Genomic DNA, 23,832 nt, shown 5'->3' on the forward strand with positions numbered 1-23,832 from the left:
CCGCCCGCCCCAGCTCCGGGTCCCTACGCCCGACCCCTGACCCTCGCCCCGGAAGTCGAGGTGACTCGGAAGTTCCGGCTCGGTCGCTAGGAAACGGGTCGGCCCGACGTGCGGGGCGGGGCTTCTCGCCCGGGGTCCGCGAGTTGGGGGAGGCAGGTGAGGCAGGTGAGGTCGCGGGGGCGGTGTCGAGCCCGGGGCGGGCCCGGGCCCGGGGACCCTGCGAGCGCCGGGGGTCCCCCGCCACACTCGAGCGCCCGCTAACCTGATACCCTCACCGAGGACCCACCGCCGCCGCCCCGCACACAACACTCCCAAGTACCTGGGCCCCCACTGGCACGCAGGGACGCTGCGGTCATAGACACCCCCGCCGCCACCACACACACGTACACCGACCCTCTCCCCACACCTATAGACCCTCCCAGGCCAATGCCCCCTATGTAGGTTGGACCCCCCAAGAACAGAGGGACCCGCGTAGGGACCCTGCGGGCACAGGGGCCTCTGCACACACCCACCTCCACAAGGACGAGGGACTCTACAGGCACATGGGGTCCACACACGCTTACCTCCCTCCGCACCAATGGGGACCCACCACGGGGACCCCTGCGCGCTTAGGGGACCCTACATGCACACCACCTCCACATGCCTGTTACCCAGGCACACGCCAACGTCCACCCACACGCGTAAGAGACGCCCCGTGCACTTGCGAAGCCCTCACACACCGGCCCCACACGCAGACAGGGGACCCCGCCTCCGCTGATCCCCCACGCACACGATTCCACGAGCATCGGGACCCTCCCCCACAGACCCGCGCCCTGTTCGGGACCCCACACGAACACCGGGAGTCCTCCGCCCAGCAGGCACCTGCTAGTACTACTCCACAGGACAGGGGGCCCTGGATGCACGCACTGACACCCTCAAAGCAGCCCTCGGGCCCCCCCCCCCCACCAAACACTGCAGATCTTTGCCCCAGTCCCCCATCAGACTCCACTGAAGTCCCCTCACCCCCTTAGGCCCTGCCCTGTGGTCAGCCATGTGTCCGAGCCAGGTCCCCTGTCCAACTGTCCAAGGCTTCCCCCTTCCCCCCCTTCCCTCCCTCTTCCTGCCGGTCTCTGCTCACCTTCCTCCGTGTCCCTCTTGCCACATGACCCCGTTTTCTGGGTCAGTTTCACTAATTCCTTTCCCGAACACTGTGAGACACCAGCAGCGCAAGTGGCACGCACACGGGCCTGGGGTCACACCAGGGCCCATGCAGTGCTACGGTGAGTCACCTGTCCATGGGGGGAGGCAAGGGGACCCGACCCAGCCTGGGCCAAGGAGACCTCCCGGGGGGAAATCAACTCTGGGGTCAGCCGCCTGGACTAGGGAGAAAGGGATTGCTTCCAGGCCCTGACAGGAACACCTGCCAGGGCGGAAACAAGAGCCGGTTGGGGTCACAGAAGTGTCAGTGTTTTGGGGGCGCTGGGGGCAGTGGGGGGAGCACGGAGGCTTTAGCGGAGTGGGACTGAGCTGTGCGTTAGGAGGAAGCTTGTCCAGCTGGCCGCCCGGTGGTTTGGAGCAGGGACGTAGGTTCCAGACGCCCAGCGCTGGGGGTGCCGGTCAGGGCCTGGGAACCAAGGATGGATGAGCCAGGGGGTGGAGACAGCAGGTGAACAAGGGCAAGGGGGTGAGCTGTGGCTGGATGTTCTTGTCGCGCACTCCCCCTGAGCTGCTGGGCGCACACAAGCCAGTGGCCAGGGGCAGGCAGGTGGGCCAGGAAGCCGGAGGGAAGCTGTGTTCGGGGCGGGGGGCGGGGGGCGGGGGGGGGTCCACACAGGCCCAAGTCCGTGCGCGAAGCTGGTCCTTGCTGCCGCTGCCACTCTAAGCACACACTCCTTGACCTTTCCTCCCCGCCCCCCGCCCCAGGAAAATGAGCAGCAAGAAGGGGGGTGCCAAAGCTGCACCATCAGGGAAGCGGCAGACATCCGTCCCTGGAGCCAGGCCGGGAGCCCCGAGAGCCGTTGCCGGTACGTGAGTCTGATCTCCGGGCACCTCCACTCAGACACCGGCTTGTGAGACCCTCTGCGCAGCCACCGGGGATGGTCTGAGAAGACCCTTCCCCCTGAGAGTGGCTTTCAGGGGACCTCTGAGATGGGCTTGGGTATGACAGACTGAGGGTTCAGGGCTCAGCAGTCCGTTCCAGGCCCTGACCCTGAGGCTTGCACCCCCGGGCTGGGACTGGGGAGCAGTGCACGGAGGAGCACAGCTTGAGACAGAGCTCGGCGACAATTCGCGCTGGGGATCCTCGGGCTAAGTGTGTGGTCCGCTCTGACCCTCTGTTCCACCTGGGCCATCCGCTGCTTTTCCCTGCCTGCTGCTGCTCTCTCGGGCCACCCTCTCCATAGCCACTTCCAGGCTGAAGGGTGACCGCTGGCCCTTGGCTCAGCCCTGCCAGGGGTCGGAGGGGCACCTCCCCCCAGCCCTCGTCCTTCCCTTCTCTGAGTCCCACGTCTTCTCTGTCGTGGCGTTCGTCTGAGTTGTCTACTTAGCCACCGGCCTTCCCGGCGGCGGTTCTGGGTCCCTCCAGCTCCCAGCCTGCACCAGGGGTCTGTGGTGGATAACGGAGCACCCACCCTGTTCCCCAGATGCGGCCCCTCTGCTTGGAGGGGGGCGGTCCAAGTCCCTGGACCCCAGAGGGCTCACAGAGCGCATGACCTGCCGGGACGGTTGGGACGGTGGTGACTCCTCTTCATGTCAAGCCGGGGTCAGACCCTAGTTTCCCAAAATAGCCCCAGCGGCGTCTGAGGAAGCAGCCTTTCTGGAATGAGGATGACAGGCTGAGGGCCGCACGCTGCCTCTGTGATCTCAAGCCCTGGGAGCACACGCTGCGGTAAACAGTGGAGGCAGGGCCAGCAGGCCTGGAGGCCGCGTTGGGGGCCTGGGGGCAGGCATGTCCTCGCTTCCGCTGCCTGCTGACTGTCCACCCGGGTCCCTGCCGCAGGTGACCCTGTGTACCCCGACATTGCCCCAGACGGCTCCTGCAGCCACCTGTCCTGGCCCAGCTGGCCAGGACCCCCGGGTCCTCTGTAGGAACACCTCTGCCTCGATTTCCCTGAACAAATGTCCCGGGACGGCTTGCTGTCGCACGGTCTTTGTAGCGCCCTGTGCCGTGGGCACCAGCCTCGACTTGCAAATACGAAAACGGGCCCACGGTTAGCCCGCAGCCACCCCGGCCGCAGCACACACGACAGCAGGCGGCTGGCCCTCGGCGGGTACCTGTGAGCCGCCTGCACGGTCACCACACCCCCACACGTCGTCCGGAGCCCCCCCTCCACCCCCTTACCTGGCCTTGGGTCTGCAGCACCTCAAGGCCCTCGCTCCGGAGTTGCTCCAGGGCCATGGCCAGCTCCAGCCCCTCCACGCGAACCCAGGCCTGCTGCTCCTGCAGCTGCTCCCTCCACAGCTGCTCCTCCTGCCACAGCTGCTCCCTCCACAGCTGCTCCTCCTGCCACAGCTGCATCTGCAGCTGCACCTGCTGCCGCCGGTCCTCCAGCAGCAGCTGCTCCTGGGCCAGGCACAGCTGGACCTCGTGGAGCCTCAGCAGCTCGGGACCCAGGCCCGGGGCCAGGCCCCCCGCTCCACAGCCTTCCATGTCCGCAGGGGGGACTGACACCAGCTCGGACCCCAGAGCGGTGGCCTGCACTGGCCGCTCGGCTACCTGTGGCCGCTCTGGCTCGGCCACCCTGGGGTGTCCCTGGGCAGCTGGCTTGTTGCTGGTCACGTGCCCTGCAGGGGCCACCCCCACCTCGTCCCGAGGGCCCCCTGCGGCAGGGGGCGGGGGCTTGGCCTCAGGGCCCTGCTGACCCGAGGCCTGCTGTGCCTTGCCCGCCCTCCTGGCTCGGGCTCTTCGAGCCCGACTTCGTCTCCCCGACATGGCCCCGCGATCCGGCGCCTTTTACCAGGTGTCTGCTGCCCCGGGGCCCTAGCTCATTGCCGGCCGGCCTTGATCAGGCGGGCTCAGGGGCCATCCCCGGGAGGCCACAGTGGGTCCTCCGCTCCTGCCCTGCCCCTTGGCTGGTGTCTATGATGCGGCGGCTCCGGGCCCTGGCTCTGCCTGTGGGGCTCACGGGCCCCGCTCGTTGGGCTGGGCCACGCTGGGGAGTTTATAGGGACTCCGGCGGCGTGGTGGCTCACCCAGGCGCGAGGGCTGACTAACGTGCTGACACAGGGCGCAGGACTTTACAGGCCACGGGCCTCGTTGGCCAGACTGGGAGGGAGACTGAGAAACTGGCGGAGGTGACTCGGCAACCAGATCGCGGGCTGTGTGTAGCGAGTCTGGTCCTGCCCTGGGCGGGCAACAGTGCCTCCGCCCCCCACCGCCCACCCCTGCCCCCGCCCCACCCCTGGTCCAGCTCAGGGCCGGCCTGGCCGGGCGGGGAGCTGCATCCCAGCCTGACCACAGAGAGTCCCAACCCAACTGGCATGGGAGGCTCCAGATCACAGTGAGCACCCTGGCACCCCCCCCCCCACCCCCCAGCCGGCCAGAGGGGCCCCACGGGGGCCCACGCTTGCCTGGGGTGCTCTGTGGAGGTGACAGAGCTGTTCGCCCAGAGTGGTGGCCTCTTGGGGGTTGGCACTCGGTGGGGGCTGACGGGAGAGGTGGGGCCTTGAAAGGCATTTTGTGGACTGACATGGGGCAGTAAGCAACAGTCCATCCTGCCCTGGGGTGGGGCCGTGGCTCTGGAAGCCTCGCGCTTGGGGGTCCAGCTGCCCTGCCCACAGAAGCAAAGGCCTTTGGATCCCCAGGGACGGACCTTGGCTGGTGGGGGGGTGCACAGGGCCAGAAGAGTGCTGGCGTCCCCCGGGGCTTCCTGTTGGGAGGAGGCCCCAGACGGCCTCCTCCCCAGCCCTCCTCCCCAGCGTTTCCCCAGCCTGGGGCCGCTGACTCACACCCACGCCCAGGGCCCCATCCCAGCCGGCTCTGCCACACTGGCTTGACCGGTTTGCCTCCCCGAGCCCTGCTGGGAGCACCCTCTTCGTCCTCCCGCTCGGCCCTCGCCCCTGAAGCTTCGGGGGAGCACAGGCGGACACACAGGGAGTAGGGCCTGCGCGACCGACGCGGCACCAGATGCGGGCGGCCCTAGGGGTGGAGCAAACAGCAGCTCCTCCTCCCGGAGGCTTCGCCGCACCTGGGCTCGCGGGAGCTGGGGCCTCGGGACCCAGGTGCAGGGGCGGCCCTGCCTGCCGGGCTCACCGGCGCCCCCGCGCGGCAACCCCAGGGGCGATGCTCTGCTCTCCGTGGAGGGCCGGCCCCCGGGGTGGGCGCTCCTTAACGGCGGGAGGCAACTTGCTTGGCCAGGAGGTGACTGCACTCGGTGCAGAGTCGCCTCCCGAGGTTGAGGGGAGAGGGAGGGTCCACGTCTCGAGCGCGCTGACCGCCCCCTCCCCCAGGGAAGCCGGGAGCGCACCGCCAGCCGCCAGGGCAGAGGGAGACCGGCCCGCAGGCCGAGGCCCCCGCAGGTGAGAGCCTGGGGGCCGGCGGGGAGGGGGAGGACTGGGGGGTGGGCCGGCGGGAAAGGGGCTGCCCTGGGCCGGGACGCGCGTGGCCAGCATGCACGGGAGTGCGCGCGTGTGTGCGAGTGTGAGCGTGCATGCGCGCGGGGGCTCGTGCAGCCGCGCGGCCCTCCCGGGAGCAGGCGGCGCGCGAACCCGGGCCCTCCCTCCCTCTGATGCCTCCGGCCTCCTGCTTTCCCGGGGAGGTGAGGGCTGGGCGGGGTTGGCTCCGTGCCTGCCTCCCAGGGGCGCGGCCTCTCGGGAGTCCCTCTCCCTCCTGCCTTTAACTCCCTGTGGTCGTGTCCGTCCTTCCTCAGCTCCGGCGGCCGGCAGGTGTCCCGGGGACTGGAGGGAGGCATCGCCTTAGTGTCCCACCGGGCCTCTCCTGCTCACTCTTGGGCGTCTGCGCCTGGGGCCCCGTCCCAGGCCGTCTTCCCTCGCACAGCCTCCGCTGCCGTCTATGGGCACTGACTTCCAGGGCTATGTCTTTACCAAACCGTCCTCCTGTGCGCGATCCCCTATTCGGCTCAGCCCCCCAGCCCTCTCCCGGGTGTCCTCAAACTCGCCAGCGCATCCAAGGGTAGACCCTTCCTCTCTGCTGTCCAGTCTCCCAAGACTGCTCCCTGGTGACCTGAGCCAGAGCTCTCGTGCCCACGGAGAGCTCTTCGTGTCCTCGGTTTCTTTCCCTCCCCTGGCCCTGGTCTTTTTGCCTCCCCAGTCCCATTTTACTTCTAGTCTAGTCCCCCGAGGGCGAGCGGGCTCACACCCCACACAGACTCGGTCTTGTGCGGGTGGTGCTGGCCTGGCTCCAGGATGAACTCCCAGCACCCCACCCACACCAAGGGCCAGGACAAGGAGCCTGACCTTGTCCTGAGGACAGGGGTGGACCACAGAAGGTTTGTGAAAGCTAATGGTTTTATAAAAGCTATATATGCCCGATGTATTCGTCATGGTTCTGGATTACGTACAGAAGGAACATATTCTATGCAGTTTAAGTAGAAATGGAATGTACTGGAAGGATATTCATTAGCTGGGGATTTGGGCTGGGAAAGAGGCAGAAGTGATCGGGAGTACAGGACGCAGGCAAGGTCAGACCCTGGACGAAGGCTGCGTAGGATGTCCCTCCTGTCACTGGAAGCCAGTGCCGGCTGGACTGGACTCTGGAGCTCCACGGAGAACTGTCTCTGCTGAGCCCGTGGCCCGGTGTGACTTTTCCAAGACTCCTGGGGAGACGCTGTCCGCACTTAGGTCCCGCTCTCAGTGTCAGGGGAAGGAGGAACAGACGTCATTCCCTGCCTTCTGCTTAGGTTTCCGTAGTGGGCAGCGGGCTCCCACCGAATCCCCCGGAACAGCACCCAGTCCAACAGGGTGGGAGTCCTGAGCCTCCAGCAGGCCCTGCCACTCGTGTCCGAGGCCAGCTGTTCTGGGGCGCGGGGTGAGACCCGACGGGCCCCTGCACCGTGCCTTTCTGCTGTGAGCCGGGGGTCGGGACTGGCACTGGGGGTTAGCAGGTCTGTGCAGATGGCACCGTGAGCAGAGCAGGCGGCCCAGCAGGAGCCTCCCTGTGGGAACCCACGTCAGCCAGAATAAATGGTGTCCCCTTTGCACGGAGGTGTGTTCGGGCCCGGGCACCCGGAGGGGGAGGGTGTGCGTGGCCCTGCCCTGCTGCCGGGGGCATGTGGCTCCTGAGCCCTGGGACAGTCTCCGCGTCCGTTTGCTAAGCCAGAGCCACCTCTGCAGCGGGGGGGGGGGGGAGGGGCCCGGCCACAGGGGGGAGCACGGAGTGTTCTCACGCTCTGGGTTTATTCCGAGAAGTCCCTTCGGAGGGAGTCCTCCCCGGGCTCCTTGCCGCCCCCCAAGTCCCGGACGTGAGCTGCTATGGAGAAGGCCATCGGGCGGGACAGCATCTGATCTGGGTCAGCCTCGATGAGAGGGGCTCATGCTGTTGGGTCCGAGTGTCACCGGCGTCCCCGCCACTGCGGCCACTCCGCTCACCGCAGGCCCGCACGTGAGCACTGGGCGGCCGGGCAGAGGGGCCGGCCGATACCCACGGGTCCCTTGTGCTGTCCACCTGGGTGTTTGTCGTCTCCTCCGCAGCGGGCTGTGTCTGGGCGTGTCACAGTGAGATGCAGAGCCAGCCACCCTTGTCTGGTGTCCCCAGCCTGCTCCTGCCGCGTGCCTATCCTCGTGCCTTTCCAGGCCTGCGTGTCTCTGTCATCCCAGTCCTGCTCAGTGTGTGTTCCTGAGGAGCCAGCCAAGCCTTTCACCAGTGTCCTGGGGTCCCATTTTCTGCACAGTCGCGGCCACTCTTCCCACCCATAGGGAGGGGTGACCAGGTGCCCCTGGGGGAGCCCCTCCACCGCCGTCTTTTAGGGTCCCCCTGACAGAGGAGCGTAATAGGCGGCGATCACAGGGCTGAGCCTCCTGTGCCTCAAGGCGAGACTTCGCTCCGCCTCCTGTCCTCCCAGGTGGCGAGGCTGTGATCCTGCTGGAGAGAGGACAGGACGGCAGGACCGTCTGGGTCACGGAATGTACTGTGCCTCCTCGGTGGCTCGTTGTTGTCACGCAGTGGATTGCCGCTGCGTGTGCCCCGTGCCGGGGGTCCACGGGCGAGGACCCCAGGCGGCGATTGACCGCCCAGTTTGCACGTCCTCCGGTGCCCCAGCCGGACGCCCGCCTCCCCAGGGGCCAAACCACGAATGGTGTTCTGTCCCGGAAGGCAGAGCCTTCCTCTAGAGTCTGCGGCCGTCCCCCGGCCTTGCTGACGGCATCCTTCTCCCCACAGACCCTCCGGCAGGGCGGGCCTGCCTCCGCCACAACCTCCGGGCCCTGCTGGAGCCGGTAGCCTTTTCTGGGTCTCTCAGTAAGCGGGGTGGGCCGTACTCCCAGGTATGGTTTGTGCTGCTCTCAAGTCCTCACGGGCCTGCCTGTTCCTCGAACGGGGCACAGCCATTTCTCTTTTACCTTGACATGTCCCAACGCGCCCCGGATTCATGAACCCTTAAGACTTCACCGGCGTGGTTTTGCCTCCGCTGTCTGGAGCTCCCTGGACCGGGGAGGTGCCAGGAGCATCTGGGTTCCCGTGTCCACTGTCTGCAGTTGCTGTGACAGCCAGCACTGGAGCTTAGAAGTCCGACACGGGCCTCAGCGGGTGACAGGAAGGCCATGGCAAGACCGAGATCCTTCCTGGGGCTCCAGAGGGAAATCTGTATCCTCCCTCCTGGAGGTGCCCACGTTCCCGGCTCCTGGCCCTTCCTCACCTTCCGGGTCAGCAGTGTGGCATCTGTTTGACCTTCTTTCGGGTCACAGCTCCCTATGGCCTCTTCTTTCTTTCTTCCACTTTTTTTTTTTTTTTTTAAGCTTCTATATTTTGAGAGAGAGCACATGAGCAGGGGTGGGGCAGAGAGGAAATCCCAAGCAGGCTCCGCACTGTCATCACAGAGCCCGACATGGGGCTGGAACTCACGAACCGTGAGATCATGACCTGGGTCAAAATCAAGAGTCAGACGCTCAACGGACTGAGCCGCCCAGGCGCCCCCTGTCTCTGCTACTTGTGAGAAGCCTTGTGATTGCATCGCGTCCACCTGCATAACCCAGGGTGATCATCCTATTTGAAGGTCAGCTGATTAGTGCCTCAAGTCCATCTTCAACCTTAAGTCCTTCCTGCATGTAACACAGCACATTCGCAGGCTCCAGGGACCGGCACGTGGGCGTCTTCGGCAGGGGCATCGTTCTGTCTCCCACGGTCCCTATGGGCCGTAGCGGAGTAGAAGGCAGAGCGTAGCCGGGGTCTTGAGAAGACACGGTGAAGGGAGACTGCCGCCCTGGCCGGGCCCACCCGGTGATGGCTGTCGAGGGGAAAGCATGTGCCGAGTCAGTCGCCACATACGAAGGCGCCACTTCCGGACGGCAGACCCCACCGGCCCTGCCACCCATTCAAGGTCACCGTGCTCGTGCTCCGTCATCTTCCGCCATTAGTCACTTTCTGCAAAGGCCAGATTGGTGAGTTCAATGGAGATATTCCGGGGACCCCGCTCCCGCTCTCCTCGAGCCTTCCTGCCTTCTTGTTTAAATTAAGGCTTTATTTTCTATAGCGCTTTCAGGTTCCCAGCAGCACTGAGGGGAAAGTACACAGACTTCACATACACCCCCTGCCCCCACGCGTGTGCGATCTCTCCAGCTGTCAGCATCCCCGCCAGAGTGGTACCTGCGTCCCAGTCAGTGAACGGACACGGGTACCTGATCGTGATGCCTCGTCAGCAGCCGGCATCCACAGTTTACCTCCGGGCTCACTCGAGGCCCGTACAGTCTGCGGGTTTGGACAGACGTGCGATCCGTGTGCCCGATACCGAGAGTCACCCGGAGTAGCTTCACTGCCCCGAACCCTCTGTCCCTCCCGTCCCCCTGACCCCCGGCCCCCACTCGTCTTTTACCGTCTCCACGGTTTTGCCTTTTCCAGAATGTCACAGACTTGGAATCGTACCGCGCGTAGCCTTTTCGGACTGGCTTCTTTTACCTCGTAATACGCATCTAGGGTCCCTCCGGGTCTTTTCACGGCTCGACAGCCCGTTCCTACTTAGTGCCGACCCACATCCCGTTGTCTGAATGGACCGCAGGTTGTCCGTTCACCTGCTGACGGACACCTCGGCTGTTCCAGGGTTTGGGGGCTCTGGATGAAGCCGCTGTGAACACCCGTGTGCAGGTTGTCGTGTGGACCCAACCAAGTTCTCATCTCCTTTAGGTCTAGTAGACGGCAAGGAGCGTGACTCCAGGATCACGTGGCCAGAGCATGTTTAATTTTATAAGAACTCTCCAGACTGTCTTCCAAAGTGGCTGCCCCGTTCCGTTTTCCCACCAGCCACGAGCCAACGTTCCTGTGGCTCCGCGTCCTCACCAGCATCGGGTGTTGTTGGTGCTCTGGATTTTGGCCGTTCTAGTAGGTGTGCGGGCGGATCTCGTTGTCTTAATTTGCATTTCCCACATAACGTGATGTGGAGCATCTTTTATATGATTGTTTGCCATCTGTTTATCTTCTTTGGGGGACTTGTCTCTTAAGGCCTCTGGCCTGTTTTTTAATTGTGTCGTTTGTTTCCTTACTGCTGAGTTTCTTTTTTTTTTTTTTTTTTTTTAATTTTTTTTTCAACGTTTTTTATTTATTTTTGGGACAGAGAGAGACAGAGCATGAACGGGGGAGGGGCAGAGAGAGAGGGAGACACAGAATCGGAAACAGGCTCCAGGCTCCAAGCCATCAGCCCAGAGCCCGACGCGGGGCTCGAACTCACGGACCGCGAGATCGTGACCTGGCTGAAGTCGGACGCTTAACCGACTGCGCCACCCAGGCGCCCCACTGCTGAGTTTCAAGAGTTCTTTGTATACTCTGGATAACGTGGGTTTTTTTTTCTTTTTTTAAGTTTATTTATGTATTTGAAGAGGGAGAGAGCAAAAAAGGGAGAGAGAGAGAGAGAGAGAGCGTCCCAAGCAGGCTCCTTACCGTCAGTGCCAAACCTGATGCAGGACTCAAACTCAAGAACCACGAGATCCTGACCTGCGCCGAAATCAAGAGTGGGCGCCCCGTGTGACATGCTTTTACCAGATGTGTCTTTTGCCGATGTTTTCTCCCGTCTGTGGCTTGTCTTCTCACTCTCTGACACTGTCTTTCACAGAGCAGGAATTTTTTAAGTTAATGAGGTCCAGCGTATCAGTGATTTCCTTTCTGGATGGTGCCTTTGAAGTTGCATCTAAAGATGGGCAGCATACCCACGGCCATCCAGGTTTTCTCCTGTGTCATCTTCTAAGAGCTTTATAGTTTTGCATTTTACGTTCAGGGCTGTGATCCATTTTTTTTTTTTTTTAAGATTTTGGTTTTTTAAGTAATCTCTCCACCCAGTGTGGGGCTTGCACCCACCACCCCGAGATCAGGAATCGCACACCTCACCAGCTGAGCCGGTCGGTCGCCCCCGGTCTGTGATCCACTGTGAGTGAATTTCTGTGAAGTGTGTCCGAGTGTGAGCCTACGTTCTCTCCCCCTTGGCGCGTGGGTGACCAGCTGTCCCTGCCCGTTCGTTGGAAAGGCGGCCTTTGCTTCTTTGTAAAGATCAGTTGACTATTTATGTGGGTCCCTCCAGTCCTTGGTGTCGCGGCTGATCTCTACGAGTCCTCCAGGAAAGCACTGTTTCTATCTTGTCCACATCTTGGTCGGGAGGAAGTTCCCTGGGGCCCCGCTTGGCTCTTCCTGCCGTAATGACCCCGCTGGTCGAGGCGCCGAGGTGAGCGTCCTGCCAGCGGCTAAGCAGATCTACCCCAACGTACAGGTCGGATCCATAGACCTGCCGGGCCCGGGGGAGACGACTCAAGCCACGGCGCCTTCCTCGCGGACGCCCCTTCTGCGAGCAGAGGACCCTGACGCTGCTGCAAAGCTGCGGGTGGCGGTGGCAGTCTAGATGCCACCCCCGGGGGCCCTCTGAAGGTCTACACCCCTCCCCCCGTTGCCCAGTGTACGCTTCATTCAGCTACAGGGCCACGGACCCCTCTGAGGAAGGACTGGGAGAGTGTTCGGCGTCGGGACAGAGCTTGTGGCCGGGTCCTCCTCCCAGAGCGGCTCCGTCTTTGACTTTGGCGCCTGTCTGGGACCGAGGGCGACTGTGACGGCTGACGTCAGATATCTGCTCGGCAGACCTGGGGTTATTCCGACTTTACAGATCGAACGGTGCCCCACACACTGCCACGTGTCCCATGGCACGTCAGAGCGCCCCGGCCACCACTCTGCCCTCTGCCTGACACGACGCCACCCTGCAGCCGCTTAACCGCTTCTCTTCCCGAAACTGGTCACTCCCCTCAGAGTCGCCACTGAGCTCCGCGGTCACTCACGAGTGTCTTTCTTCCTTTTGTCTTTTTAAAGTAATTTTTCAAATGAGCTTGTTTATTTTTTGAGTGAGAGAGCAGGGGAGGGAGAGAGAGAGAGAGAGAGAGAGAGAGGGAGAGAGAATCCCAGGCAGGCTCCGAGCCGCCAGCACAGAGGGTGATGCGGGGCCCAAACCCATGAACCTCAAGATCACCACCCGAGCTGAAGTCAAGAGTCGGAAGCTCAGCTGAGCCACCCAGACACCCCTCTTTTTTCTTTTTTCTTTTCGAGTGTATTTATTTTGAGAGAGAGAGACCGAGCACGAGCGGGGGAGGGGGCGAGAGCGAGAGAATCCCAGGCAGGCTTAACTGACCGAGCCGCCCGGGCGACCCCACAAGTGTCCTTCTTACTGTTTTAGCACAGGGGGTGCCCAAGGATCCCAGTCAGGCGGAGGCTTTACAGACTCACATCAACCGTTTCCTGCAAAAAAGAGTTTTTTGAAAGCCGGCTATTTCTTCCCGGAGCCGGCTTGCACTTCCCCGGCCGTCTGCTCGGACCCCTGGCTCTGATTATGGGCCGGTGCGGTGAGAGGTCACGGGGGCCTCGCCTCTCAGGGCGGCCGCTTCGGCGGAGGCCACCGCGTGGTTCAGAAGACCGGCCTCCTCTGACACGGAAGCGGCTGCGTGGCCGGGGCGGTGTGAGAATGCGCAGCAGAGGGGGAGAGCAAGCCCCTTCTCCCTCCTCCTGCCTTCGGCCCCCTCTTGTGCCCCAGTTCCACCATCTGCCCACGAGAAGCCCCCGCTGTCACTAGAGGGCCACGGTGGTGTTTTGGGGGCCCCGGTGCTTGGTCCGAATTCTGGCCCCTGCCCTCCCTCCGGGGCCGAGTCCCCCTCGCAAACGGGGCCGTTGGGGAGCTTGGAGGCGGGTTGACTGCGAGGGGCTCAGGGTCCCCCCCGAAGGCATCCAGGCCTCCTGTTCAAGCACAGGTGCCGGTCTGGTTCGTCGCGACGCTGCTTCTTGCCACGGATCACGGGCATCTCACTTCCTGCTGGCCAGGAGCTCGGTACCACGGTCAAAGACGAGAGCGGGACCAAACTGATCGTGTGATTGTGTCTTTTAGGGTCTGTTCTGGTACCAGGTACTGTCCCTGTCAGAACGCCCTCCAGGAAACAGAAGCTTGCTGAAATCAGAAGACAGACTTTAATAGGACAGTTGGTTGAACAGCTGTTGGGAGTCTAAAAAATCAGGAAGGGAACACGGAAGCTCACAGAGATGAGCCTCAGAAGTGGCCATCTTCCCTGGGCGGGCAAGGGGCTGTCGAGGGGACGGCCCGAGCTCAGGAGCTTGTGGGAGGCCGGTACCTGGGCGGCTGTGCAGGCCAGGAGCCCAGCGGCGGGCCCCCAAGAGCTGGGCGTCCGCCTCCGAGTGGGCAGCGGAGGCCCGGCCTCGGGGCACCTGCAGGCTGCCGAGGGCCGCCTAGATTTCGGAAGGGTGGCCGTCCCAGACCCCACACTCAGGACGCGTGCGAGACTCACTTCAGTTGTCACCTCCCCAGAAGTCAGAGCCTGGAACGCCTTCGCTGCACCTGCATGGAGGCAGGGGTGGGGTGGGGGGACCCGGGATGATGGGCCCCCGCAGGGGCGTCCCTGCCTGCGGCTCTGGTTACTTCATCGGGCTCCTTTTCCAAGGCCTGCGGCAGGGGCGGGAGAGATGCTGGGCTCACTGGCTAGTCTCATGCAAATTCTATTTCACTACCCTTCTGCTTGCTCGCACCACTTGTGTATTTATGTTGTGTGATCATACCTCCGACTTTTGAAATATGTTTGTCGCTTTGAGCAGTTGTGTGCTAAAAGTAACAGTAGTGACAACCCAGAAGAACTTTTTTTATTTTTTTCATTTTTTATTGTTTAAAATTGTTTTAATGTTTATTTATTTTTGAGAGAGAGAGATAGAGTGTGAGCAGGGGAGGGGCAGAGAGAGAGGGAGGCACAGAATCCAAAGGAGGCCCCAGGCTCTGAGCCGTCAGCACAGGGCCCGACGCGGGGGCTCGAACCTACAAACCACGAGATCGTGACCTGAGCCGAAGTTGGACGCCAAGGCGCCCCGGCGCCCCGGATGTTTTCTTTTTAAAGCTTATTTAAGTAATCTTTACATCCAGGGTGGGGCTCGAACTCATGATCCTGTCCGTCTGCTGCGGTACGAAAACTGAAGAGCTCAGTTCCTCCACTGTGCCGTGAATCTATACATCGTCTTAATTATGCTATCTTTTCTTTGATTTACTCTTCTGGTAGGAAGTTCACGGCTCTCCCACTTGGCTTTTCGTACAATAACAACGACGATGAGGACACTGATCGTCACACTTCTCGCATGCTCACTGCGGGTGAGACCCCGCCCTAAGTATTTTGTATCCGACTAACAAATACAAAGAACCAAAGCCAAAACCCCGTGAAGCAGGTGGGGACGGTGGTGGTGGTTTTCCGACGCATGCGACAGAGCCTGGAGTTGGTGCTTATCTGCCTGTCCTGCGTCTGTGAGATGCAAGAGGTCGTTTTAACAAGGTCTCCGGCAGCCCCTGAGGCCTCCATCTGGGAACTTAGGGGTGTTCATAGCGCGTCGCTCTCTCTCGAGGACCCCGTAATTCTTGAAGCGTCCGTGTTCTTCCGATCGGACCTTCTAGCGATGGGAGGATAGAGAGAGAAGCGCCAGCCGTCGGGGGGCGCCGGCCGGAGGGACCTCCACAGCCGACGGTCCCAGCCGTGCAGGACGGGTGCACGACTATGAGATAGCACCCCCAAGCCCCACGCACTCATACAAATTTGAAGCCGTGCCAGAAAATCAAAGGAAAAAGCAACAAATCACCCATGCGCCCCGCCGTTCGGAACGAGGCAGCGTGGACACGCGTGATGTCCGGTTTTCTACCCCCCCCCCCCCCCCCCTGCCCGGCCCCCTGTGCGGCTCCGGACGACTTCGCGCCGGGAGCCCTGGCCGGCGGGGTCCGTCTCCCTGTCTCGCCTCCCCTCACTGTCTTTCATCCCTGTCGTTCATCGTGGCTACCTGGAGTCTACCGGGGCCGATGGGAGGGTCGTGCCCAGTCACGGGAGAGGACTCCCCAGACCCGGCCCTGCCCGCGGCTCTGTCCTCGACGCGGGGCTGAGTTCTCACTGCGCGTGTCCCTCAAACGTCCCCTCAATGTTACCCCGCGCTATCTGGGATTTGAAAGAGTTACCGTTTCCATCCGCTTTCCCCTTCTACTCGCAAAACAGCCCCTCGTGCTCTGAGCTCATCTTTGTCAAAAGCAGCCAGGGGCGCGCTGCCAACGTGTGCTCCCGCCCGGCCTCCTGGCGCCACAAGTTCACGCGGTGCCTCGTGTGTCCCAGAGGGCGTCCTCTGAGCGCCCCCCGCCTCGGCCCGAAGCCCAGGCCACACGGTTCAGTCTGAACGTCTGCCACCTGCTTCTGAATCGGTCAGGATGGGCCGGGTCTTCAGGAACAAGTTTCTTGGTTTCAAATGGCAAAAGCTTACTCCCCCCTCGGGCTCTGCCGCGCGGCCCGACCCACGGAGGAGGCATCGCCCTCGGATAGCGCTCGGCGCCCTCTGACCCCGCGGCGGGACCCACGCGCGCCGTGAACATTTGCTTCCACGTACTTTATCGTTTTCCTCCTCTGACGCGCGGCTTATTGTAAAACGTACTTCAGAATTTCTAAATATATGGGTATCCCTACTTGATTTTTCCTTATTTGATCTTAACCTTAACCGTGGTGACAGGTGATGAGGTTTGGGGGTGACGGTGGGGGGTCCGGAGCCCACCGCCGAGAAAGAACCCTCGAAGTCGTCTTTGGTGCAAGAAGGTGATTTTAGTAAAGCCCGGGGCCAGGACCCGAGGGCAGGGAGAGCTGCCCTGGGGTCGTGCAGAGTGACTGCTCGTACGCTGTGCGGTCGGTCGGGAGATAACCTCAGGAGGAAGTTTCTGGAAGGGATTTCCACATGCTAAAGAGGATTCGAGATTCCTGGAGGCCCAGCTAGTGTCACGCTGAGGTGGTTTTTCCCTCTAGCAAAGCATTAGCCCTGAGGCAGGAGGGAGTTTCTGGAGATGAGGCCATTGAGAAGACTGCCTTTTTCTTGGAATTTACTTGGAGACTCAGGCCCTGCAGGACTGTGATCTCTATCGGTTAAGCATTGGTTTCCTTTCCTCTCCTTTGTCCTTGGGCAGCCGGGAGGGCCTGAGGAATGTCCCCCATAACCCATGATGGGGGGGGGGGGGAAGGTGCTAGCTTGTGCTGGGCCCCGGCCTGCCCCGTGCTCCCTGTCAACAGGGTTCAGTGGTGACAGAGTCCCGCGGTGACGGGGTTCGGTGGTGACTGGGTCCTGCATTTTCAACATGTCGGCCAGGCAGAGTGTTAGCCGTAAAATAGACGTTTCCTGTGTCATTACACACGTTATGGTTTTATTTATTAACGTTTATTCAGTTTTGAGAGACAGAGAGTGAGCGGGGGAGGAGCAGAGAGAGGGAGACACACAATCCGAAGGAGGTTCCAGACTGAGCCGTCAGCACAGAGCCCGACGTGGGGCTCGAACCCGTGAACCGCGAGATCATGACCCGAGCCGAAGTCGGACGCTTCACCGACTGAGCCCCCAGGCGCCCCCCTAGTGCGATTTTAGATTCGTCGGTTTCTGTTCATAGTTTTGCTCGGTGCATTTTGAGGCCTTGTCAGCAGAGGTGGACGTCTTTGTAAGAGCCATACTGCCTGGCAGACTGCTCCCTCCCCTTCTGGAATGTTCTTTAGCTCTAGAGACGCCTGTTGCCTTAGACTTTACTTACCACTCGCAGTTGGGCGTAACTTTGTGTTTTCTGTTGCTGCCTTGACAAATGGCCACAAACTCAGTAACGGAAGACAGCTCGCGTGTGCCGTGTTGCACTCCTGCGGCCCGGGCGTGTGCGTGTGCCTCCCCGTGGCCTTCTCGCGGGGCCCACAACAGCGGTCCCCGTCTGCCAAGGGGGGGAGCCCTGTAGAGCGTGGGGTAGCCGCGGGGCGCAACGCCCACCGCCTGCGCCACACGGACGGCACCCCTGTTCCAGGGGAGGGCGGACACGGGGCCCAAACTGCTGGGCGCCACCCCAGGCGTGCCTGCCAGTGTTTCTGTACTGATCCTGCTGCGGTCACCTGTCCTGGAGTCTTCAAGTCCGGTGGGACTGTCCCCCGTCCTGACAGGGCGCGGGCCTCGGCACTTTGAACTACCCCTGCCCTCCTCTGGGCACATGCCCCGGTGTTGTGCGTGTCCTAGCCCAGCTGTGTTTGCGACGGCAGCGCTGTCTGGGGAGCATCTGCCCCGCACGTGCGTTCTCTCCGTGGCCCCTGCCCCTGCCCCTGCCCCTGCCCCTGCCCCTGCCCGCACCTGCACCCCTGCTGGGCTGCTCCGCGGCTGCTGAGGCCCCTTTGTGTGTCCAAAGGTGTGTTCGTTTTGCCTTAATTTTTTTTTTATCCCTTTGAAGGCGATAGACCTTTTTTCTTTAATTTGAAGACTTTTCTTGCCGTCTTTAGTTTTTAGCAGTTTTACCGTGGCGTGCTGTGGGTGTGAGCCCCTGTTTGTTTTCCACGTCTTTTGTTAGTTTTGAAAAGTTTTCTTTGAATGTTGCTACCTCATGCCTGTCCCTTAATCTTGCAACTTGAGTTCGCGTGTGCTAGACCTTTCCTCTGGCCTCTGCGCCTTTAACCTGGTGTCTCCATGTGTCTCGCTTCCAGTTTTGTTCTGTTTTCAGCTGTGTCTAATATCCCATTGAGCTTGCTCATTGAACTCTCAACTTCAGGTTTTATATTTTTACCTTCTCAGATTTCCATTTAGTGCTTTATTATTATCGTTTCCAGTTCTCTGCCCCAATTTTTTTTATTAAGTTTATTTATTTTGAGAGAGAGGGAGAAAGCGTGAGCAGGGGAGGCGCAGAGAGGGAAAGAGAGAGAATTCCAAATAGGCTCTGCCCTGTCGGCCCAGAGCCCGACACGAGGCTGGAACCCACGAACCGTGAGATTATGACCTGAGCGGAAGTGGGACGCTTCACCGACTGAGCCACCCAGGCGCCCCCCATTTTTTTTTAATGTTTCAAAAAATTGTTTTTTAATGTTATTTATTTTTGAGAGAGGGAGTGAGACTGGGGGAGGGGCAGAGAGAGGGAGACACAGAATCTGGAGCAGGCTCCAGGCTCCGAGCTGTCGGCACAGAGCCGGACGCAGGGCTCACGACCTGAGCCGAAGTCGGACGCTGAACAGACTGAGCCACCCAGGTGTCCCAAAGCTTTTTAATTTGTCTTTAATTCTGAGAATGTGTCACTCAGACATGAGGTCCGCGTCCAAGAACTCCTTATTTGCTCTATCTGGGTTTATTTCTGTTGTTCATTTTCTTTTTCAGCGAGATGGTGTTTCTTCATGTGCCTGATGATTTTGGTACGTGGCACCCAAAACATTCTGGAACGTGCCAAAGCCCTGGGCAGCACCATCCTCCTGCAGGGCCCATTTGTTTGGTCTCGGGCAGGCATGGGGAGGGGGGGCGGCTCCAGATCTGGATCCCGTCAGGGACTGATGGATTTGCTGGGGCTTCTGTTCCTCGTCCCCAAGACTGGCTCCTTCAGGGCCCCCGCCCAGTGTGGTGCCCCGTGAGAGGAGGGCGCTCACTGACATTTGCGTTTCAGGGAAGCAACGGGTCCTTTTCTTCCCGTGCGGCTCCCAAACTGCCTTCTGTATTTCCATTAGCTGAGCCTAAGCCCAAAGCCTTACGGGCGCGCTCCGGATCACATGCAGGTTTTGTCCCCCTGGCGACGCCCTGCTGGGTCTGCGGCCCCCTTCCCGGGCCGGCCGCTCCCCCTCCCCCCTTCCACTCGCACCTGCGACGCAGTCATGCTGTCCTCCTGTGTGGCGGTCTGAACGCCCCGCTCTGCCACTGGGAGAAGAGTCCCTGTGGATCTTCAGCTCCTCTTTTCCCTTCAGTTTTGTGGACACCAAGTCCCTGACCCGTGACCTTTCCTGTGGCCGGAAGTGTCTTAGGAGAAGCCCCCGTCGGCTTCTCTTTCGATCCGGAGGCTCGAGAAGCTTTCTGGCTGTTGTTTGAAGGTTCAGCGACCTAGTTGCGGTGCGCCTGATGCCTGAGGTCCGTTTCCCGGTACGTTTTTCTCGCCACCCGTAAGACTCAAGTCAGGAGATCTGTTGGTGTTTTATCTCTGGAACGCGGAGACCACAACGGGGAGACCTCCAGAGTCTCGAATTATCCTCACGTTTCGTTGTTCTCGCCTCCCTTTCTACGCCGTCTCCGCTTATCTTGTCCACTTTCCGCCGCACCAGCTTTCTGGCCGCCCGGCCTCGCTCACTGTCCCCGCCCCTCGACTCCTTGTCACACCGAGTCCCTCTCAGGCTCTTCCGCGGCTCTGGGCGCTTTGGGTGAGCGGCCTTCGTGGCCCGACGCCGCGAGGTCGCGCTGCGGTGGCCCTGCCACACTCAGGCGTGGCTACCGCCCTGCCGCTCTGGCGCACGACTCCAGGAGCACGTGCCGAGCACTGAGTAAGTCTTGGGAGCCCGCAGGGGCCCCGTGGGGTGTCACCGTCACGGTTACCCCGTTTTGCAGAAAGGGACGCGGAGGCCCAGAGAGGTCAACCCACCCGACCTCAGGTGGGCAGGGGCCAGGGCACGGGGTGCGGACCCTCGTCCAGTGCGGGTCGGGTTCCCGTGCTCTCTGCGGGGTGCATAGCCCCCCACGGAGGCTGCGTGGGGCCTGGAGCTCGGGCCGCAGGCACCTTGGGCTCCCTCTTCCGAGTCCCCGTGGGCTTGTGCCCGCCGTGCCCAGCCCCTGCATGCCCAGGCGGGGCCTGTGGGGGGCACGTGGGGGCTTCTCTGCCCGAGGCCATGTTTCTCACCATTCCTCCGGTGCCAACTAGCTTCTCCGGCTGGTCTTCCGCAGCGGGGGTCTCTGGGGGTCCCAGCTGTGTCTGGGGTGGGGCAGGTCAGGAGTTGGGGGCCTAACTCTACTCTTGCCTGTGGGTCCTCCTCCACCTTTGCTCTCGGCCGGTGGATTATTCCCGAGCGGCCACATTTGCCAATCTTAAAGATTTTATTTTGAAGTGACCTCTACACCCCACATGTGGCTGGGACTTACAACCTTGAGATGGAGAGTCACTGCTCTACCAACCAAGCCGGCCAGGTGCCCCTGTGTTTGCAGACTTTAGAACATTTCTGTCCTTTGGTGGGGTGAACCTGGAGGTCTGGCACGCCTGGCGTTGGGGTCCCAGCGGCTGCGTGACTGCGGCTTGGAGGGGACCGGGAGCCCCGAGCCCTCTCTCCACCCCCAGGGCCCGCCGCGGAGGATGGAGCGGCCACGATCATCCAGTGTGCGTTCCGGCAGCTCCTGGCCCGAAGGGCCCTGGCCCGCCGCCGGCAGGAGCACCGCAACTACCTGCAGCGCGTTGAACGGCTGGAGAGGGAGGTGAGGCGGCCGGGCTGGCTGGGCCCGGAGGTCCGATCCCAGTGGCGGGAACTCTGCACAGCCGGGGTGTGACCGCGGGCCGGCCGGTGACCCGGGGCGCGCGACTCCTCGGTGCGGGTCTGCCCGCAGGCCTTCGTGGCCCTGGTGCGGAGGGAGCAGGAGGCGGCGCGGAGGCGGCGGGAGGCGGAGGAGGCGGCTGAGAGCGGCGGCGGCAGGAGGATCGACAGCGCGGGGCGCGGCTGCGGGAGGCGGCCTTCGCCGGGGACCTGGGCGAGATCAAGGCGGTCCTGCGGGAGGTGGGAGGCGGGGGGCGGGGCGCCCCCGGGGCCCGCGCGGTGACCGCGGGCCCGCGCGCAGGTGGACGAGCTGCTGACTCGCGAGGGCGTGGGCCACGACGAGGCGGGGTTGGCGCTGCGGCGGGGGCGCGTGGCCCTGGTGGAGAGCGAGGACCGCGGCGGGAACACGCCGCTGTCGGAGGCGGCGGCCGGCGGGCAGACCCTGGCCATCCGGCTGCTGGCCGAGCAGGGCGCCAGCCCCAACAGCAAGGTGGGCGCGGGGGCCCGGGGCGGGGGGGGGGGGGGCGCCCGCGGCCCCCGGGCCTCGCTCAGGAGCCCCTCGCGCAGGGCGCCTACGGCCGGACGCCGCTGTACCGGGCGGCCTTCGGGGGGCACCTGGAGGCTGTGGAGGCGCTTCTGGAGCTCGGAGCGGACCCCCGGGTGTACGCAGAAGACGGTAGCACCCCGAGCAGGTGTGTGAGCATGGCTGGAGCACCGCCTCGCACCGCCCTCCTCGGTCGTCGGGGGGGGGGGGTGGGGGTGGGGGTGGGGGGGAGGCTTGAGAGGAGGGGGGCGCGGGCGGTGTCCTGCGGACAGCCAAGAACGGGAACCGAGGGCTGGAACCCTCAGTGCCAAGGGCGACCCGGGCAGTGGACGCCTGTTTCTGCAGGGGGCCTGGGGAGGGAGGAGGGACTGGGGGTGGGGGTGGGAAAAGGAGACCTGTTTGGTCTTGGGAGGGAGGCCCGGAGGACCCTCGGCGGTCCCGGTCTTTGGGGGGAGCTGCACCATGACGGTCAGGGCTTCGGGGGCCCTCGGAGGGTGAGCTGTGACAGCTGCACCCTTTTCTCTAAACGGGAGAGTAACCGAGCCTCCTCCCAGGCCAGGCGGAACACAGGACACACGTGCTGAGCTCCTCACCGGCGTCCTCTGTCACTAGGTGGCCTCCCTGGACGCCGTGGTTAGTGTGCTGAGGTCCTGGGACCTAGGCCTCACTGAGGCCATGCTGCAGAGCATGGAGGCCGAGCGGCAGCGCCGGGCCCGGGAGGCCGAGCGACAGGAGGAGGCACAGGCCAAGCGGTGCGGCCGGGGGGTGGGGGAGGGCGGGGGTGGCGGCGGCGGCAAGGGGCGGCTCTGAGCGGGCTGTCCCCTCCCCCAGCAGCCTGAAGTCTCGAGTGCAGCAGCTGGCTAAGGAAGGGCGGCGGCGCCACAGAGAGGTGAGGGGAGCCTGGCCGGTGGGAAGCCGGGGGGCGGGGCGGGAGGCCCCCCGCAGGCTGCTGGCCCCGGAGGGAGGCGCTGGGAGGCGCTGAGCCGGTTCGCGGGGCTCCAGGCCAGCCTCCCCCGGGCCCTCCCGCCCAGCTGCAGCAGGCCCACTGTGAGCTCAACCGGAGGATCACGGAGCACGACAAGTGTGAAGGGAGGCGCCTGGGCCGCACTGAGCTCACGCTGCAGGTGGGCTTTCTCCCTCTCCGGCCTGGGGCTCTGGGGCAGGGGTCTCCCCCCCCCCCCCAATGAGGGGTGTCACCTTCCAGCAGCAGCCTCCCGGGGTGGAAGGGGGCCCGCTATCCCCTCCTTGGGTGTACGGGACGCCCCGTGTGGAGGGGTAGGGCCTTGCTCTGAGCGGAGTGGGGCCCCTCCTCCAGGCCATCAAGGACGCGGAGGCCCAAGTGGACAGGCTACGTCTGGAGGCCCGGAAGGCGGAGGAGACGCTGGCCATGGCCAGGCTGGAGCTGCGGGAGCAGACCCAGGAGGGTGGGCGGGGCTGGGGGGCGGGGCCCACTCCTGGGCGAGTGGGGGGTGGGGGCTTTGGGTCCTCCTGCCTCGCGGCCACCATCCTGCGACCCCGCAGGGGAGGAGGAGGAGGAGGCAGCCGCGGCGCCGGGGCTGAAATGCCAGGTCACTGAGCTGCACGACGTACTGATGAAGGATGTGGGCGACCGCATCCGCGCGGATGGCAGGTCAATAGCCTGGGTTGGGTGACAGTGAGCGGAGGAGGGTTTGGGTGGACGGCGGTGACCCGGCGGCCGCTCCCAGGTGGCCTCTTGTCATCGACCCTTCGGGCCAGGCAGCCACCTTCCTGCGCTACCAGGACACCAACTATGTGGACGCGGTGAACCCGGACCACTTGCGGCCGGAGAGGATCCGGCTGGCGCTGCTGGGGGCGCTCAGGTAAGGTGGGCGGAGGGCAGGGGCCCCCCCGCCGGCCCCTCACCCACCCGCCTGCCCCGCAGGTTCGGGAAGCCGCTGGTGTTCGACCTGTGCGACGTGGACCTGTTCCCCACGGTGCGGCAGCAGCTGGAGGCGGTGCAGCCCGGCCTGGCGCAGGAGCTGCTGGGCCGCGGGCTCCTGGAGCGGGAGCGGTACCTGTCGCTGGTGCGGCCCGCCGACGGCCCCGAGTACGGCCCCGCCGGGTTCCAGGAGGCGCGCCTGCGGCACTTCCGCCTCCTCTTCGTCACCAGGGCTCAGCGGCCGTCGGAGGAGCAGCTGCGGGTGCTGCTCCCCGTGCGCGTGCAGCTGCCCCGCGGGGGCCTCTAGCGCCCGGCCCAATAAAGTCGGCCCCGGGATGCGGGGCGTGACCCCCAGGACCGTCCCCGCCTCCCACTGTGTGCACGCCACCCGGTGTGGGGAGTGGGGCGGGGTGTGCGTGGGGGCCCCGGACGGAGGGCACGCTGCTCCCGGGTGCACGGGATGGGGGAGGGCCTGGGGGTTCAGGGTTGTTTCCGGCCC

The 23,832-nt window shown here is 63.2% G+C and overlaps 1 protein-coding gene and 2 long non-coding RNA genes across 3 annotated transcripts; 2 read left to right on the plus strand and 1 right to left on the minus strand.

Moving 5' to 3' along the window:
* The first annotated feature begins 40 nt into the window (after positions 1-40).
* On the plus strand, positions 41-23,815 carry IQANK1 (IQ motif and ankyrin repeat containing 1). Its single transcript, XM_081792039.1, is given in 15 exon segments — positions 41-156; positions 1,903-2,003; positions 5,428-5,496; positions 20,700-20,833; positions 20,963-21,031; positions 21,034-21,129; positions 21,191-21,379; positions 21,457-21,585; positions 22,046-22,195; positions 22,197-22,322; positions 22,465-22,557; positions 22,749-22,866; positions 22,955-23,063; positions 23,140-23,274; positions 23,337-23,815. Coding segments are annotated over 14 exon segments (1,818 nt in total). The 5' UTR covers positions 41-156; positions 1,903-1,906; the 3' UTR covers positions 23,641-23,815.
* Positions 10,291-12,434, plus strand: LOC145713390 (uncharacterized). Its single transcript, XR_014136504.1, has 2 exons — positions 10,291-10,469; positions 10,941-12,434. It is a non-coding gene; the product is annotated as an uncharacterized LOC145713390 (long non-coding RNA).
* Positions 10,357-10,965, minus strand: LOC144615039 (uncharacterized). The gene is made up of 2 exons (XR_013553382.2): positions 10,878-10,965; positions 10,357-10,621 (listed from the first exon to the last, which is right to left on the minus strand). It is a non-coding gene; the product is annotated as an uncharacterized LOC144615039 (long non-coding RNA).
* Positions 23,816-23,832: the final 17 nt, after the last annotated feature.

The sequence above is a fragment of the Panthera onca genome, chromosome F2 (assembly GCF_046562875.1).
Source record: "Panthera onca isolate mPanOnc1 chromosome F2, mPanOnc1 haplotype 2, whole genome shotgun sequence".
NCBI classification, from domain to species: Eukaryota; Metazoa; Chordata; class Mammalia; order Carnivora; family Felidae; genus Panthera; species Panthera onca.